Genomic DNA, 19,956 nt, shown 5'->3' with positions numbered 1-19,956 from the left:
TCCTAGCACTCTGGGAGGCCGAGGCGGGCAGATTGCTCGAAGTCAGGAGTTAGAAACCAGCCTGAGCAAGAGCGAGACCCTGTCTCTATTATAAATAGAAAGAAATTCATTGGCCAACTAATATATATAGAAAAAATTAGGCGGGCATGGTGGCGCATGCCTGCAGTCCCAGCTACTTGGGAGGCTGAGGCAGCAGGAATGCCTGAGCCCAGGAGTTTGAGGTTGCTGTGAGCTAGGCTAATTCCACTGCACTCACTCTAGCCTGGGCAACAAAGTGAGACTCTGTCTCAAAAAAAAAAAAAAAATGAAAGAAAGAAAGAAAGGTTCAAGGAGCATGATTAATCTTCCAGTAGGTTTGGCAAACAGGACGTGATAGGGCAGAAGTTCCCACTCAGGTTTTCAGTCCCTATGTCCAGTGTTCCCATCATTGAGCTTCCTTGACATTTTCCCCGGTTAAAAGTTTTACTCCTATAAAATGTGAATTAATTAATATTATTATATATTAATAATATATTATGTATTAATAATACATACTTCTTGGGGTTACTTTAGGAATTATAGCATATCTTATGAAACTTATGTAAAGTATTTACTATACAGATTGACTTTGAAAGGCCAGTAATTATGTATTAGTCTTTTCCTCAGGTTATATCATTTATATATGAATTATAATAAAATCACATGCCTATGAAGTCTTTACCCTGAATATAATATAAAATTACTTTGTAGAAAGTAAATTTTATTGGAGTGCCCCATCTCAAAAACTAACATAGAGGAAATTATTTTAAAATGTAGACAAACTTTGTAAAGTATTATGCTAATGAATTTTAAATCTTAGTGTAAGCTAACTATTTTCTACAAATAGATGAAGATTGAAATTAAGAGACAAAAAACTGAAAACAAATAAATTAGGAGGAAAATAGTAAAGTTATCTCAAAATGTACCTGGATTTCATGTGTTCAGGCTTTCAAAAAAATATAATTTTCACAATATAAAAAGTTCTTAGACAAAGAAATGATGGGGAGTCTCTGTTTTCTTTTTGAATTGTATGTGATTTGTTCCCAATACCTGGTTTGAAAGTGAATTGTTTACATTCCAGTGAAAGTTTCTAAGGAACCAAGGTAAAATCTGGTGTTTTTTTGGATTTGAGTACTGTACCAATCACTTCCTGTTATAAGAAAAACATTTTCATAGACGCCCCCATACTTAAAATGGTTAAAATATTCTCAGAGTTCTTACACAATTATACAACAAAGCAATCAAGTGAGACTACAAAACCAACCAATGCTATTTGAATCAACTTAATATATTGAATGAATAATATATTTTCCTGAAGCAGTCACTGCCTACTTCTATTGAGTTTTCATACCTATAATTCATACCTATGTAAATATCAAGATTTTTCTATTTGAACCCTTTTTAATGCCTTCATTTGTATAGCTAACCATATTGTGATTTACCCTTCATTTAATGCATACATATCGCTTAGATATTTTCTCTCTGCTAATAAGCCATAGCAATAAAAATGATAGTACTTGGTGACAATGCAGTTGTAAATACAGACAAAAACATGAGCACTGAAATTATGTGGCCAAGCTTAGTTATAAGGTGGTCATCCAGATAATCCCCAGAGTATGCTTATGTTAATTTTATAGATAGACAGCAAAACAAAAATACAGAATTATATTGTTATAGAGCTCTCTTGCACCATCTGGAATATATCTCCTTTCCCTAGAGGTCTGTTGACCCTGGTTTGGAAAATGTTGAGGTAATCCATTGGTGAGTTTATTATTACTCTTGAATAGAAGTGCCAGAAACCTAGCTCAAATTAGGATAAACCAAAAATGAATAATTTTTTCCTCTCTTAACTGAAAAACTTTAGTGGATAATTTGCTTCAAGTATGACTAGCTTCAGGTGTTTAAATGATATTATCAGGACTTGAATGTCTCTCTACCCTACCCTTTTTCTTTCTCTACCCCAGAATCTTATGGCTTTGCTATCTTCTTTGCCGGGTTCTTTATTAGGTACTCTTTTTTCCACAAAGTGACTCCATCACTTCCAGGCTTATTTTCTTAATGGCTTTATTGAGGTACAATTCACATAGCATACAATTTACCCATTTAAAGTGCACAGTTGAATGGTTTTAATATATTTGCAGAGTTGTGCAACCATCACAGTTAATTTTAGAACATTTTCATCACCCCAATAAGAAACCCTGTACCCATTAGTGGTCACTCCCCCCAACCCTCCCAGTCATAGGCAGCCACTACTCTACTTTCTGTCTATACATGTGCCATTTCTGGACATTTCATATAAATGAAATATAATATGTGGTCTTTTTCACTGGCATCTTTCATTTAGTATAATATTCTCAAGGCCCACCCATATTGTAGCATGTATCAGTGCTTCATTGCTTTTTATTGCTAAATATTATTCCATTTTATGGGTATATCACATTTTGTTTATCCATTCTTGAATTGGTAGGTATTTGGGTTGTTTTCGCTTTTTGGCTATTATGAATAATGCTGCTATGAATATTTGTGTACAAATTTTTGTGTGGACATGTGTTTTCAATTATCTGTCCGTAGGAGTGGAATTGGTGGATCATGTGGTAACTCTGTTTAACTTTGTGAGAAACTGCCAAAGTGTTTTTCACATGGCTGTACCATTTCACATTCTCACCAGCAGTGTTTGAGGGTTCCAATTTCTCTACATCCTTGCCAACACTTGTTATTATCTGTCTTTTGATTATCCTAGTGAGTATAAAATAGTATCCATTAATTTTTTAAATATTTTTATTGTGGTAAAATACACATAACATATACTTTGCCATTTTAGCTATGTTAATCCATCATTTTTAAATATTTTTTGTAGAACAAGCTCTTTTAAAAGATGGTTGAATTTTAGATATATAAAAACTGAAACCAAAATATAACTAAATAGTAATAATAATTATTTATACAGGCAGTCTCCAAAAAGTGAATGGGTTGTGTTTAAGAGGTGTTTCATTAGTCACTTAGTTGGAATTCATTTTCTCCTGTAAGAACAGTGTATTTAAACAGGCAAGTATCTCCACCTGAATAAATAGCTGAAATGGAGAGTTCTTTCCTCTTTTGCCTGTTTTGATACCAACTCTGAGTTGCAGAACTTGGAGTCCCTTTGGAGTTCACGACTAATATTATAGGAGCTCTAAGATCCCTACTGCATGTCTTTGCTGGATAGTCCATTTCTCTGACAACTGACTTAATCCCCCATATAATTCCTTCCCTTGCCACCAAAACTCTGAAGTGATGACTTCAGGGTTTTCTCGTGGTGATAGTTTTGGAGGGTTCCAATCCTTCCCCAAAAGAATCCATGAAATTTATTTGTTTATTTGTTTTTTAAACTGGAACTAAATATGATAGTCTTTAGATTTGTTTTGTCCAGTAGAAATGTTCTGGAGCTGTACCGTTTGATATAGTAGCCACTAGCCACTTGTGGCTTTTGGACACTTGAAATGTGGCTAATAACTGAGAAGCTAAATTTTTATTTTTAATTAAATAAAATTAGCCACATGGGGCTAGTGGTTACCTCATTGGATAGCACAGCTCTAAACTGAAGTTATGTTTCTAATGGCATACAAGGCTTTCTGACTTTTTAAAGTGTTTATAAATGTACCAATTGAGGCTCCTTGGTGACTGCTATGGGCCTCAAAAGCCATCAATATAGCCATAGGCAGTGGATATGACTTGTTTACATAGATTACTTGTATATTTAGTGCTCATTTTAGGGTGTCTGTGCCAATAAATATTTTTTTATGATCATTTAATAGAAGTGTTGAACCAGGCTCATGCTGTAGTCCCAGCTACTTCAGAGGCTGAGGTGGGAAGATAGCTTGAGCCCAGGAGTTCAAGGCTGTAGTATATTATGATCATGCCTATGAATAGCCACTGAACTCCAGCTTGGGCAACATAGCAAGACTCTGTCTCTAAAACAGTTTTTTTTGTTGTTGTTGTTGTTATGTGAGTATCATAGATTGTTCAGTCGTGACTCAAAAAATATTCTGTGTTCTTGGTAGCAGCAGATCCTTAATGGTGAGCAAGAATTTCCATATATTTGTCTACTTGATGTATGTATTACCTTAATTCTAGTTTAGGGACAAGCACTATTCAAATAAATGAGCTAAAGGAATTTGAACAGTGAGACCTTAGAACTTGGAAAATTTACTAAAGTGCAAAATTCACTAGAGACTCTTGTAGTAGAAATTTAAACTTTTATACCAGTAACTTTGTGGAATTAAAGTAATTTTTTCATTTGGACTAATTGAATCCAAATAATTTGCAATTCAGGAAAGTTTGCTTCTGTCTGTCTGAGAATAATTAGAGGCTGAATTAGCTCTGTATATCCTGCTTTAGATTTTGGATGTCTAAAATTTTGACCTTTTTTATTTTATAACTGAAATAGTTTTTTAATAGTGTTTATTTTGTATGTAGATGAGAACTCAAAATACAAATTTCTGTTTAAAATAAAGCTATTGAAATGTTTTTTGATAATGTTTAATGTAACAGCTTTTTAAACATATACATGGGGAAAACCACAGAGTGATTACCCATAACAGCTTTTTTAAAAGCCTAAACAACCATTTACATATTAGATTGTAAACTTCTGAAGGCAAGGACTATGCCTTATTTATCTTTGTTTTTTTCCCTGGAATTTAGCACATTAAGTTGAACGAGAAGACAATGAGTATTTTTTAATGAATTAAGATACGATAAAATTTATCTAAATAATTTTTCTGTTACTTTTCAGTTATAGTTGATTTGATTTAAAAAAACAAAAAGTATAAATGTGTGTGTTTTCTTACAATAATAACATTTCCGAAATGTGAAGAATAGGTAATATTAAAGATTAATGTCACTTCACATTTCAAAATTCAGATTTACTGAACTAGATATATTACATTTTTACATAAGGATGCCTTTTAAAATTTATTTGTAATTTAATAATTAATCCGATTTTTTCAAGTAGTAAATGCTTCCTTCATACATTCATTTTATTTACTAAATTTGCATTCATTCAGGAATGAAATAATTATGGAAACTTAGTTACATGTGTATATAAAACATATCAAATTCAAAAGGTGAGCTTTTTGTAGGAGAAAAATATTAAATCTGTGTATTTAATTTAACAAAATTCACACTAATAGTGGATGTCTTTATTTTATAGGGTGGGAAACAGACCTAACTGATTATCTTGTCTGGAGTTACATGGTAAGTTTGCTGGAGATCGAAATATACCCAAAGATTTCTGGATCCCAAATTTCATGTTTCAATATGTGATGTTACTTAAAGTACCTCATAAAAATTGATAGTTGTCATTTATTGATACTTAGGTGATCCTGCAACTTGATGGATGACAACAACCCTTTTCAACCAAAAAGTAAGTATTGCTGCCACAGTTGATACTAATATGCATGGCTTTTGTACTGATAATCTTTCTTCAAGAGGAAAGGTTAGAGATAGAGGTGGGCACATTTTCTTAAAAACATAAATACCTACATTTATTAAAGTAATATATACTCACAATAAAAAACCTAGCAATATACAGTAAAAATGTCAGTAAAGTAGAAATGAAATGTTTTCTCCTCATCCCCGGAAATAACTACTATTATAGTTTTGGTCTACATAATTACAAACTTTTTATATGCATAGACAAAAAAATTATTTCTATATAATATCATACTATATATGCTATTATGTACCTTCTAAAAATTTTTGCTCAACAATATATCTTGGCTATATTGATAATGGCAGTACCCAATTAAAAAGAATATGGAAGACCTATGTGTCCACATGTTATCACCATTAATATAAGTGATTTTTTAATTAACGGTACACATGGATCTCCCTCATTTCTTTAAATTTGACATTCCCTGACTGCCTAGTTTCTAAGACATATGAAGAAATAGTGAGCAGTTTGAGATCATAGATAGTAAATCTTGAATAGCATAGTATAGACTGTCAGTGCAGTAAGAAGTGAAAGAAAAATAGGTCTGATGATTTATTGAGAATGTTATAATTGAACTAAGATTGGGAAGGGGCAGGGAATGAATATTTTGTTGGGTATCTGAAGTTAGATACTTTATATGGCATTTTCCTGAATCTGTTATCACTTCTATTAGGGACGTATTGTACTCATGTTAGAGGTGAGGAAATAGGTTCAAGTAATTTCTTCAGAGACACATGATTAGAAATGGTACGAAGAAGATTTGAACTATTCAATTTGACATAAAGTTCATGCTCTTTCCATTATACTCAATGATGTGGACAGTACAAGGAGAAAGGATATTCTAAGTGGAAGAAGCAGTATGAATGAGGGCTTCGAGGGACACACATTGAGGATGGTGTTTTCAAGTATTCAGAATATGCAAATGCTAAACTATGAATTATGTTTTTAATTATTTGATTTAGAACATTTTATATGATGTTTTTTGAGGTATGGTTTAGAAAAGAAGGGGATCAGTTTATAATATTGGTTACATTTTGGAAGAGGAGAAGGTTTTTTGTTGGAGGTTTGGTTGTTTTTTTGGTAGGTAGACTACTAAACATTAAGCAACATTATGCTAAGAAATGGTTTGTGGCATACCTGTATAGAAAGGAAATTAAATTAAAATTTTTTTTAAATGGCATCAATTTGTTAAGATGTTTTTGTTATGTATGCTATACCCAAATCATTGTTTTCAAGTAGTGCCATTTAAGGCCATGCTTAAAGTATGGTCTTAGTTTTGAGTCAAAAGTAGAAATAGCATTATTATAATATAGTAAAATTACTTTTAGAAGTGACTTCATTTAAAAAACAAAGATGGTATTGTATAAGCTAGAACCCTGAAGTTGTTTTGTTTTGTTTGTATATATTTATTTTTTAGTTATCCCTCCATCCACATCTCCCTCCACCACTTGTATCTACCCCATCGCTATGATTTTAGTTTAGGTCTTCTTCAATACTTCTTTTTAACACAAGACAATACACATACAGTTTTTTAAAGTCAAGCAATCTGGAAAGGCTTTAAGTTGTAGGACAACAGTTTCTTGAAGGGAGAGAAGGAGGGAAAGGAGATCTTGTATATGTAAAAATTGTATTGTGTTGAACGGCATGTTTTCTGCATCCTGTGTCTTCCTCCTTGATTGAGTCTTGTATTTTGGTGGATTCTTCCTGAGAAAGAAAGGGTGAAGAGGAAATAAATTTTGTATGATATTGCTGGTCTTTATTCTTGATGAAAGAATATGTACCTCATGCTTGATGAAAATACTGGCTGAGTGTAGAATTCTAAACTGAAAATTATTTTTACTAAGACTTTTGTAAGCATTATTTTAACTTTCTTCCTTCTCCACCTTGATTTTAGGATATTCTCTTTATTTCCAACATTCTGAGATTTCATGATATATATCTCTCTATTGTAGGGTTTTTTTTCTTGACCATTGTGCTGGGTGCTGGTGGGCCCTTTCATTCCAGAGATTTATGTCCTTTAGAACTGGGAATTTTTTTAAATCTTCCTTTGATTATCTCCCCTCTCCTTTTTCTCTAGTCTCTGTAGCCTTTATTAGGTGAAGGTTATACCTTTGAAATTGACCCCTTGCAGTTATCAAAGCTTGAACCAGGGTAAAAAGAAAAAGCAAAAAAAGAAAAAAGAAGTAAAAATTAAAAAAATTTAAAAAAAATTGATTTTTCTAACAATCTTGTCTTGATTTAATTTTTTTGTCTTTTAGTGCCACATTTACTTAACTTTGGCATTTGGTTTTTTTTTTTTTTTAACTGAATTTTGGCTGTCTTGTTTATAGTCTTATTTTCTGAATGTTACTTTTTATACCTTATCTCTCTAAAGATGCTAATTATAGCTTCTCTATTATTTTCTCCTGCTCAACTGTATTATCTCTGTTTTCTTTAAGATCTTTTGGTCTGTTTTATTGGTTTGATCTTTAACATTGGAGGTTTTCCTCAAATTTCTGGTACTCATTGGTGATTCATCCACATTTAAGAGTGAGGCACTGAAGTATTTCCTAGCAGCTCTGTGTTTGGTGAGAACTTTTAAACTGGTGTTATTCATAGTATGCTCTTTACTTAATTTCTTCAGGTGAGAAGTTTCTGATTTGCCCTGGAATGGAATAAGCTTCACTTAATTTCCCTATTTTCAGTCTAGCCTATCATTCCTGCTTTGCTCTGTGCCTGATATACCTGAATCTGGTTCAGTTTTTCTAGTATATCTTCTACCCATTGCCTCTTATTCCTAGTTTATCTCCCTTTTGTTAATACAGGTGGGTTTTTTTTTCAGATAATGGATACAATCCTTTTTGTGGATATAATTATATTCTGGTCATATAACTGAAACTCACTTTGACTGTACTTAATTCTAAAATTTATTGGCCACTGTATACAACTGCTGTCCTTCATAGGTAGCTAGTAAAACCGATTTAGATCTTAGTGATTGAGTTCTGAGTTCTTTGCTACCATGTACTGACTACAAATATTGATTCAGTAATTGCTATTAGGACTATTAGAGTACATAAATATCCTATGTATTGCAAAAAAGTATTTTTCTTCTTGAAAATAAGGTTGCTTCTCTCCTTTTGAAAATTAGGTAATCCCAAAATGGCAGAACTCTTTATGGAATGTGAAGAAGAAGAGCTAGAACCGTGGCAGAAGAAAGTAGAAGAAATTAAGGATGAAGATGATGATGAACTGATCTTTGTTGGAGAAATATTAAGTTCAAAACCTGCCATTTCAAGTAAGCATTTACTTTCAGTAAAGTTTTATAAGATGGTTGTTTCTAACAGAAAGACCTGTGGGCCATCTTCTATGTCTTTGATGTCCTTGTCCTTCTGTAAGTAATTGGATGTCAGAGGGAGGATGAAGGACAGTAAGAACTTGTGAGAATCAGGGTGGGGATGTAGTTAGGAACTGGAGTAAGGAATGTAAGAGGTTAAAACATCAGATATGAGAAAAGAGAAATAACTAACTAGAGGGTATGATTACCTGACAACATTGTAGGCCTTATGAGATTGGAAATCATAATTTTTAATGGAACCAGGTAGCTTATCTGTTTAATTTTTTTCCTTTTCCCCTTAAAGCCCAGATTTACAGAAAAGGAAGTATTTGGAATGCTTTGCTTAAAATATCAGAATATACTAAATAAATCTGTGTTAGGGTCTGATGGGGGTTTTCACATCCAGGCAACTGGGTCATCAAAGTGTCATCTTGATATATGACTACAAAATGAATAGGCACTGCATGATTATACAATCTCTGGTCTCTGTACCAACATGTGCTATAGCTTCTGGCTACATTTATCTTCTATTAATAGCAACTACTATTTATATTCATGAAAGAGGAGGGTCTTGGTCTTTAGCCACCGTAGTTAGACAATGCAGGCAGTCGACACACTTAAATCCTTATGGATTTGTAGCAAAATATGCCCCATAGCTTTGTGGATTATTAGATTTCTGTTAGAGTAATTAGGCTTGATATTGTTATAATGTTAAAGTGAAGATACTCGAGATACTTATTAAAATGTCCTCTCAAAATTGTGTAAAGTACGAGGGACAGTATACCTAGTTTCAGGTGAGAAAGAGGAAACAGATTCTTTCCCATTTTATTTACTTTATTTTTAAGCCTGGAGAATTTACCAAGGAATGTAACCAGCATACCAGTTTCCTTTATTTACCATGGCAGTGGGTAATAGTGTGGTTAAGAAATGAATTTTAAATTTTCTGAAAGCCTACTTCTTCCTTCTCTTGACTCTAAGCTTGGCATAGCACTTCTATTCAGTTTTATCAAAGGTAGAAAAATTTAGCCAATTAAATTCTCTGCATCATTTCCTGTGGCAAATTGGAAGGTGCTAGTGGAGTGCCACTTAACTTATAAAATGGACTAGGTATGTTTGGCTTGTTTATTGGTGACAGTGGAACAGACTTTTGTATTCTCTTAATTATTTCTAGTCACTGTGATGATTTTTATGCTGAAATGTTACCCTATTTCAAAATTATTACTCAAATCATCTTATTGAAAGCATGATAATTAAGATTCAAGTTGGATTTATATTAATTGTAAATGACAGTTAACAGTGCTCAACTAAAACGATGTGTGTTAGTTTTAAGTGATTCTATCAAAAAAGGAATTGGCCCCAGTGGAATTTCTTTTATAAATTGTTAACTCATAATTTAAAATGATTTTATTGATGTTTTATGTATAAGCCATAAAATATTTTTAGCATATGGAACATGAGCTAAATGTTTATGTAGAACTACCATGGGAAGGGGTAGAAAACTTGTGTTTGGTAAAACTACAGCCACCGAAACATAGAAATAGCTGTTCTTTAATGATTTGAGTAAATACTTATCTTGACTTTCTGATTGAAAACAATATCAAGTTGTTTGAGCAGATTTTTCTCCTAGAAGACTTATGTTCTGTTTAATCATAGAGTAGTGCATTTCCATGATCATGAAATAACCCTACTTTGCATGTCCCCTTACTATAGAATTATTTTATGGGATTTGGTCCTTTTCTACTAGGAGAGAAAAAAGGGAAATTTTTGAGATTTTATGGAACTTTTTAAAGCTCTATACCATTTCCTGATAAGCAATTTTAGACAAATCTCTGTTCTTCCAAATTTCAATTTGATACCTCAATAATCTAGAATTTACAGAATTCATGTGGGTACAAGAGTGTGTGATCTTAAACTGATACAGAGCATCTAGTCAGGCTCAACTTGACTTTTGATACAGTGGTAGATTTGAAACAAGTTAATCAGATACTCTGGTAAACGCTTAAATTGAATTTAGTCTAGTTTGAATTCTTTCATAATTTACCATTCAGAACTCAAAACTATGCTGTTTCTGTGCTTATATTTAAAAAAAAGAAGAAGAACTCAAGAGTAATGGTGCAGATAATCCAATCCACTCACCCATGATAAATCTTGCAGGCTTTTAGGGTGTGAATGTGGCATGGAGTTGGGGAAGGGCTTGATTTCAAGTCACAGGAACCTGAGTCTTTACACAATTCTTTCACCATTAAGGAAAAGAAATATACTTCACCTACTGGTCATGTATGAATATATTTTTGGAATGCCTTTCAATTTTCTTAATATGTGTTTCATTCACATAACAAATTTTATAATAAACATAATTGTTATAGATATTTTGAACAGAGGTAACTCCAGCTCATCTTCAAAGGGAATAAAGAGTGAGGCACTCAGTCCAGGTACAGTATTACTACAGTATTTTAATTTTAAGTGAAATATTTTGACATAATTGGTTATATAGAAATATATTCAATATATTATGTAATTTTAAAATACAGGTATTCCTGATGTATTCAAGCCTACAAGTCAACACTACAAAGACCCAACATCAAGTCCAGTGGCTGCCTTGCCTAGATTTCATCCTGAATCTAAATCTTCACATAGCTCTGTTATTGTTCAGAATGCGTCTAAACCTGTAAGTGTTTCTGAAATTACACAATTAGTTCAGGGACACATTGGATATTATAATACTGACTTAAAATTGTGAACTAGAATAGTTAGTTACCATTTCAGTAGAGGCATAATCACTATCAGAAAATATCACCATCCTTATGATATAGCTCAACTAATACCCAAAATAATAACTATAGGAGCTAATTGCTCAACATGTTAATAGTCAAGTGATATGCTTAAATAGGTATGGTATTGAAAACTATGATATCTAAATATGAGTAAAAAGGTATAATCAGTAATGAATATTGCATAATGGCAACATTTTTAAGATAGTAAACTTTCTGGTGCTTTTGGGAATGAATTAATCAAAAATGAAAAAAGAAAAAAGATAGTAAACTGAACCACAAACACTTTTAACAGAAGTAATAGATAATGGTAGTACTTAATATTTATTTGGCTGTTAGTATGGATAAGTCTTTTTGCTAAATGCTATATATAAATTAATCTTGTTTAATTCTTAGGACATCCTTATGAGGTAGGCACTATTATTATTCTCGTGTTATAGTTGAAGAAACTGAGACTCAGAGGCTAAATGATTTATTCAGGGACATACAGCTGGTAAATGATTCATCTGGGATTTCAATCCAGGTTAACCTATTTTAAAAATATGCCTATACATCCATTCATCCATTTAAGTATATACTTTAAAAATGGAAACATTGCCTTAAGAACAGTGGTGTAGTCCACAGACTGTTGGGGTTCCCCGAGACTTTCAAGGGTCTATAAAGTTAAAACTATTGTCTTAACACTAAGACATTTGCCCTTTTCACTATATTGACGTTTTTAAATTCTCCAGATGATTATAATGTGCAGCCAGGGCTGAGAATGACAGCTATATATTCTTGAATGAATTGAGACTCCTATGCAAGGAATTTTTTTTTTAATTTTTAAAACTATTTCATTCTCTTTACCTCAACAACTCTGAGGGAGGGAGGGAGATGGTGATGATGATTGTTATTATTTCTTTTAAAGTCAATGTGATGTAGCTTAAGGACACAGACTTTGTACTTAGGCAGACCTGAGTTCTAATTCTAGCTCCATCACCAGTAACAAGCTGGGTTGTATTGGGAACCTTACTTAACCACACAAAACCTTACTTTACCTATCTGTAAAATGGGAGGTAATATTAGGTCTTTATTAGTACTGTTGTGACAACTACTCGGTATAATACATGTACTGTGAAAGAGGCAAGCACATTTTAAAGACAATTATTGGTGGCTGTTATTTCAATTGGAAAGGTAAATAGTTTGAAGCTCAGAAGTGACTTGCCCAAGGTTACAAAGTCAAATATAAGAACAGGTCTTCTGAATCACAGTCTATTGTCTATTCTACATTACTATTGTATTTGTTATCTTTCTAAACTATTTTAGGAGACATAAGAAATTCCCAATTGGAAAATTATTTAACAAGTTATCTGTTGGTTGAATAATGTATCTGTTCTCTGAAATTGTGGTACTTAATTGTCCAGAGATGTCACCTCATAAAGGGTTTATAGCGTTGCCTTTATTTGGAGGAACTTCTGTTAAAGCGCTATTTTTAGAAATTACAACGGGGTGGCCAGGCGTGGTGGCTCACGCCTGTAATCCTAGCACTCTGGGAGGCCAAGGCGGGCAGATTGCTCGAGGTCAGGAGTTAGAAACCAGCCTGAGCAAGAACGAGACCCCGTCTCTACTATAAATACAAATAAATTAATTGGCCAACTAATATATACATAGAAAAAAATTAGCCGGGCATGGTGGCACATGCCTGTAGTCCCAGCTACTCAGGAGGCTGAGGCAGTAGGATTGCTTGAGCCGAGGAGTTTGAGGTTGCTGTGAGCTAGGCTGACACCACGGCACTCACTCTAGCCTGGGCAACAAAGTGAGACTCTGTCTCAAAAAAAAAAAAAAAATTACAAGGGGGTAATTTCCATTTTTAAGTGCAAATATACAGAGAAAATATTTACCTTGCAGTAAAATTGTGCTTGGTTATAATTAAGTCATACCCATTATTGCTTTTATATAATATACTTTAAGGCTCAAATGCAGAAATCTTCCTGTTATGCCTCATATTCTAAGAATGGAATGGTTTGGGTCACTTCAATGTCTGTCTCCATAAATTCTTAACAAACCCATGTCATTAGAAAACTTAGTAGGGAAGTAAAATTCTTAAAACCTAATCATCTCTCAACTTGTAAACACAAAACAAGCAACCAAAATCTTCATATTCTCATTATAAAAATACTGTGTAAGAGGGGTGGATTAGAAAAGAGAGAAGAACACATGCTATATTTTGATTTTTGTTTTCTGCAGATGGTTAATGTAGCATATAAAGTATATTAATGAGGACCATATCCATACATATTTGATACCTCTTCCTCATTTTTCACTGAACATTGTACTGAGAACATTTTTCTTTGTCACTAGATGTTTTTCAAAACTGTGATGTATGATAGACTATCATTTAATTTATTTAATCATTCCTCTGTTGTTGAACACATAAGCTTTTACTTTTTGCTATTATAAATAATTCTAGGCCGGGCGCGGTGGCTCAAGCCTGTAATCCTAGCACTCTGGGAGGCCGAGGCGGGCGGATTGCTCGAGGTCAGGAGTTCGAAACCAGCCTGAGCAAGAGCAAGACCCCGTCTCTACTATAAATAGAAAGAAATTAATTGGCCAACTAATATATATATATATATAAAATTAGCCGGGCATGGTGGCGCATGCCTGTAGTCCCAGCTACTCGGGAGGCTGAGGCAGAAGGATTGCTTGAGCCCAGGAGTTTGAGGTTGCTGTGAGCTAGGCTGACGCCACGGCACTCACTCTAGCCTGTGCAACAAAGTGAGACTCTGTCTCAAAAAAAAAAAAAAAAAAAAATTCTACATTAAACATTTTCATTTCCTTAGTATTCTAAGAAGTTAGAATAATTGGAGTAATTGGATCAAAGGATATAAACTTTTTAAAGCCCTGCTGATAGATACTGCTAAAGTTTTCTTGCAGAAATCTTCTAAAATACAGCCTATACTTTGCCAATAATATTATCATTACTTTTTAATTTTAACTTTTTATTTCAAACTAGTTTTATATTTCCAGAAAAATTACATAAATAATGCAGAGTTCCTGTATACCCCTCACCCAGTAGATGCTAATTTTGGCAGAGAGTAATAATACCTTTGTGTTTTACATAGTAGTAATTGAGTCATTACGGTTCTTCATAGTATTGACATACAGTTAAGCTTACCTTTATAAAAGTTTATGAAACAAAATAATTATAACTTTTTACAGGATTTTACAAAGAATTCATCACAAGCTGAATCAGATGATTCTTCAGTCTTACTGTTTGACTTGACCCAGGATACAATACCACTGTCCCAAGATCGACCAGCAGTTTTTATAGAAGGTTTGGTTTAGCATTCCTTCATAAAAATTATAGACAAATACTTGGAATTATATTTATGGAATTATGTTTCTGTTTTGAAGCCCCATACTTTCATGTTAAGTTTTTCACATATTGTAAGATGGGATAGAGCTAATCATTCCTGAATGCCTCTCTTGGGTGATATTATATAAAATTTTATTTAATAATAGAACATTTTATTTTGTCCTGTTAAGTTGGCTAGCATGTATTCTTTGAGCTCATTCTCACTTGGAACCAGCCATGGGCTGAAAAATCTTAATATAATTTCTGTGAGTCAGGTAAGTCCCCTGATGCCTTATATACTCTGTTTAAAAAGTGTTAATTATTTGGAAGGCCATTATTATGAGAAAAGGTTCATGGTTATAGTTGATTTCTTCATAGGCTAGTGTCTTTCTATCCAAATAAATAATGCAGATATGATAGTTAAATATTATTATAGAGTAGTGTCACAAAATGGCAGAACTAAAGAAATAGTGATTTGTACATAATAAGTACTCAGTAAATATCCATTGAAGGAATAATTAAAATTGAAGAATTACAGTTCTTTGATGTCTGCCATAATGAATTTCTTAATTAACCTAAAATAGTATGCCAATGAAGGAATTTTATCTAGTTGAAAAATTCCCTATAAGCAAAGCAATTACTGATATTAGCTAATTTGATATATTTCACTAAATGGAAGGAGGGACACAAGAATTTTTTGAATGTTTAAATTGTTTACTAAAAAATTAGTATATAACATTTATCAAACCAAAACTAAAAAATTGTTGCAATATGAGTAGCCAGAAATATTTTCCCATTTTGATAATACTTGGTTTGATATTCATCTATCTAGGTATCACTTATTTAATTAATAAAATAGCCAAGAACCAAAATAAAAATAAAAGGAGAGATTAAAATTTTTAAGTCTGATTTTAAAAGCACATTGTCTTTATTCATAGGAAAAGTCTGAATTCTTGAACTTCTAGAGGTAAAGACAGTGACTCTTACTTTCCCTCTGAGTTTTTATACTGTAGAGAGTGGAACTTTGCCCTGAATGGTAAATAGGGTTATAGCTCATTAGGAAGATATAGGTTTAAGCCTCTATTCTAAAGACTTCTGTGACCTTTGTCAAGTCACTAACCTCTTTATATCTCAATTTTTAATGGACTCTTGTTCAGGATGATCATGGAAAGTTCTTAGAGAAGGTTTGATTTGAGCTTGATTTTTGAAGAATGAGAATAGGATTTTTATTGGCACAGGTAAGAAAAGTTGAGGGTAGGAAATGGCATGAGCCAAACACAACAGAAATAAATAACTTAAAAGGTCAGAATTTAAAACTGTTGAGCTCAGTTTGATTTTATTCAACTTAGATTTCCTCATGCTCAAAAAATTATATATTAAAACAGTCTATTTTTACTATCCATCCCATTATATTAAATAATCAGTTGCCTAGTCCAGAATACCAGCACTCATTGGTTGTTCAAGTAACCTAAGCATCTCAGAAGAATGTTAAAGTGATTACACAAAATCTGCCTTAAGTGCCTACAGTATAGCTGTCAGTAATCATGTGTTTTAAGGATGAAAAAAATCACTTCTATGTTATCTCAAAGAAAGAACAATTGACAGAGGAGCCCACTAATATAATACTCTTATTTTGCTGGCATATATCTACTCTACTGCTTCTCCAGTTGTGAGCTTTAAAACATGATGTGCAGTTTTAGAACCTTTATTGCAAAGTACAGTTAATTGTGTGTTATTTTCAATTTTTTGAACTTGTCACTGACTTGAAGCTCAATTGTTTGTTATTTTCAAAAATCACTTTTGCTGGGTCTGGTTAGAGCCTAAATAGCACTATTTCTCTTGTGAATGCCCTAAATTGTATAATCCTGTTTGGCCTTTAAGGTGATGTTTTTCAAACTCAGAACTATTTTTAGCAATGAAATTCTTACTCAAACAAAATTTTATGCAAAAGTCTAATAAAAAATAAAAGGAGAGTTTATTTATCTGTAATACCCATTATATTCCCTAAGATAGACCCATTAGACTTAGGTGAACATACTTTGAAAGCCAGTATACTAACTCCAAACCTTTTCATATGAATAAATGAGATATTATCATTCAAGATTAGTTGTTTCCACTTCGTACATAAGGAATAAATAGATAATATAAACCACCTGTTAGGTTGGTAGGTGGAAAAAGAACTAACTTGAATTTTCCATTAGACACCTTAAGTTTTTTTATAGCATTTTAATGGGTTTCTCTAAATGTTTAGAATAAATTTTAAAAATATTTTCCAAGCTCATGCATTTAAGCATCAAAGATGGATTCATTTATAGGAACTTAGCTCAGAGTATTCTTTGTGCTTTAACCCTTTGCACTCGGATGTCGAGTGTGGATAATGTTGAGTGGATAATGAGAAAAAAGCAAGCGAATGCAAAGGGTACTTTTATTTCTTTTATTTTGTTCAGAATTTTTTGGTCTGACTTCTTTCATGGTACCTGTTTATGTTTTCTTTGTTTGAAAGCATCTTTAGAATTTTGTCACATAAAGTTTATTTTGTGAATTAGTCACATTTATGTAGTTCATAGTAATGGTGCAATTTCTTTCTACTCCTTGGTCATATAAATTTTCATCATTCTTTATTGCCATTTGTATGATATGCTAATTCAATTATATTACCTTTTATTTAGCTCCAAGATATTTTTATTTTAAATGGAAGGTCATTTTAATAGTAGTTTTGTGTGAGCAATATTCTATACTGGAATATTTAAAATTATCTTTCCCATTATTTAAATGTTTGTAGGTATGGATCAAACTTCATTTGTGTTAAAACGTCCTTCTACTTCTAAAGTAAACAGTGTTAATTCAAAAAAGCCAAAGACCAGTGAAGATGTTTCTGAAATAAATCCCTCTGCTTCACTGTCTGTAATTAACTCTCCTTCAGGGACATCTTCCCAGGCTTTGCTATCAAAAGGTAAATATGAAATCTGGCATATAAAAAAGAAGTTGTATTACTTCCACATAAATTCTAGAAATTACGATGAGTTTTAAACTATTATTAATGGTTGTTTAAGGTTTTAAAAAGATGAATTTGAGTCTTTAAAATTAATTTTAAAAAATATTTTAAAAATTCTAAAAAATATTTAATTTATTTTAGGTACAAATACCTCATCAACTCAGTATAAAACTGGAGCACCTTTCCTAAGAGCTTGTCCAAAGTGCAATGTTCAGTTCAACCTTTTGGATCCTTTGAAATACCACATGAAGGTAAGATTTTTCAAAATTCCATTTTTAAAAATGTTTACAAGTCCTTGAAAATATTAAAGATTGATACACAGTAAATGCAGTTTGCCTAGATATTTAGATAGGAAATCTTCTCATGTTGATATTTCATATAACTTACTAAAAATTGATATTCACAGTGATTATACAAGATTTAAAAATCTTTCCCAATCATGAAATTTTTTAAATGCTATAATTATAGATGAAATCATTATAGATGAAACTGAGGTCAGCACGTTAAGTGAAATAAACCAGGCACAGAAGGACAAATATTAATATCACATGTTCTCACTCATGTGTGAGAGCTAAAAATTTTGATGTCATAGAAGTAGAGAGTAGCATGGAAGGGTGTGTATGGAGGGGTGGGAAGGATGAAGAAAGGTTGGTTAATGGGTACAAACGTACAGATAGAGGGTATAAGTTCTAATGTTCAGTAGTAGAGTGACAACAGTGTATATAGTAGTTTTCAAAATAGCTAGAAGAGAGCACTTGAAATGTTCCCAGCATATAGAAATGATAATACTCGAGATGATGGATATCCTAAATACTCTGATTTGATCATTACACATTCTGTGCATTTAACAAAATATCACATGTACTTTATAAATATGTATAAATATTATGTATCAATAAAAACTTTTTAAAGTTAAGTTCATATACATTACAGTATAGGCATATTGCATTTTAATTTTAAATGAAAAGAATATATTAAAGTATGTTATTGACTAAATTTATTCTATTCAAATTTCTTGTAAAGCAGGCATTTTATTACGTGCTTGATATTTTATGTAACTTAAAAATTCCTTTTGTTCACCTTATTTTTTTGTCCATAGTGACATATGCATGTCACATTACTCAATAAAAATCTTAATTTTACATTTTAATTTTCAACACTCAGAAATAAATTCCTAATAATGGAGCATTTCATATGAAATGATAGTTTTAATTCAATCTAGAATATAGTAATAAATGAATTCTAGCTTTATATTAATATAGAAAGCTTGGAAATTAGGTTTTAGGTAATTTTCACAGTACTAAGAAAAGTATGAGATTTAAGTAACACCTTAAAATATTTTAGTAGATATTACAGTATTCTGGGGGATGTGTGTGTGTGTGTGTGTGTGTGTGTGTGTAGATAGTCTGTATTCTGCCTGTATGCCCAGTGTTAATGGCAGGAAGTAGGGAAGGAGGCAAGGAAAAAGGGAAGATTATATGTGGGAAAGAGGGGATGAGAAGGGTACAAAGCAAAGAAGCAACTTAGGAAAAGATATTGCTCACTACTTCAAAGATTGGCAAATTTTTATTGAAATTCAGCATTTTACAGAAAAGGGTTTTTAAAAAGTAGTTCTAAAATTCCAAATACATGTCTCTTTATTCTGGGGCAAAACCGTATTAGGTCTATCACTATTTTCACCTCCCTGTGTTTGAGAAAGATGAATCCAAGTCTCACATTAGTACTGCTTTTTTGTTGTTGTTTGTTTTTTATTTATTTTTTTTATTTTAGCGTATTATGGGGGTACAAGTATTAAGGTTACTTATATTGCCCATGCCCGCCTCCCCCTCGAGTAAGAGCTTCAAGCATGTCCATCCCCCAAACGTTGCACATCTTACTCGTTGTGGTTAGATGGGAGTACTGTTTTTTTTTTATATATTCCAACTTTGTTTCGTGGTGTTACTCTTTAGGATATAGATGGATCTATCTGTTATAACTCCATTGTGTAAGCACCCTTTAGTATTTTATAGTATCCTTTTTTGTTTTATTGTTTAATGCTTTGTTTAATATCAGACC

At 32.4% G+C, this 19,956-nt stretch overlaps 1 protein-coding gene across 6 annotated transcripts in view; it reads left to right on the top strand.

The window, feature by feature from the left end:
* ZNF280C (zinc finger protein 280C) overlaps positions 1-19,956 on the top strand; it is a 53,331-nt gene that overhangs the window by 3,871 nt on the left and 29,504 nt on the right. For 4 of the 6 annotated variants that reach the window (XM_012750412.3, XM_012750411.3, XM_012750406.3 and 1 more), the window contains 8 exons: positions 5,207-5,250; positions 5,373-5,419; positions 8,616-8,762; positions 11,168-11,233; positions 11,333-11,469; positions 14,771-14,885; positions 17,689-17,859; positions 18,043-18,152. In XM_012750412.3, the coding sequence (XP_012605866.1) occupies positions 5,389-5,419; positions 8,616-8,762; positions 11,168-11,233; positions 11,333-11,469; positions 14,771-14,885; positions 17,689-17,859; positions 18,043-18,152 (777 nt within the window). In that variant the 5' untranslated portion in view covers positions 5,207-5,250; positions 5,373-5,388. The remainder of the gene's footprint in view (positions 1-5,206; positions 5,251-5,372; positions 5,420-8,615; positions 8,763-11,167; positions 11,234-11,332; positions 11,470-14,770; positions 14,886-17,688; positions 17,860-18,042; positions 18,153-19,956) is intronic. The other 2 variants (XM_075999577.1, XM_075999576.1) reach the window with 2 other exon arrangements.

This window comes from Microcebus murinus, chromosome X (assembly GCF_040939455.1).
Source record: "Microcebus murinus isolate Inina chromosome X, M.murinus_Inina_mat1.0, whole genome shotgun sequence".
Classification (NCBI taxonomy): domain Eukaryota; kingdom Metazoa; phylum Chordata; class Mammalia; order Primates; family Cheirogaleidae; genus Microcebus; species Microcebus murinus.
The sequence above is the reverse complement of the archived record's forward strand: the minus strand, read 5'-3'. Positions and strand labels throughout refer to the sequence as shown.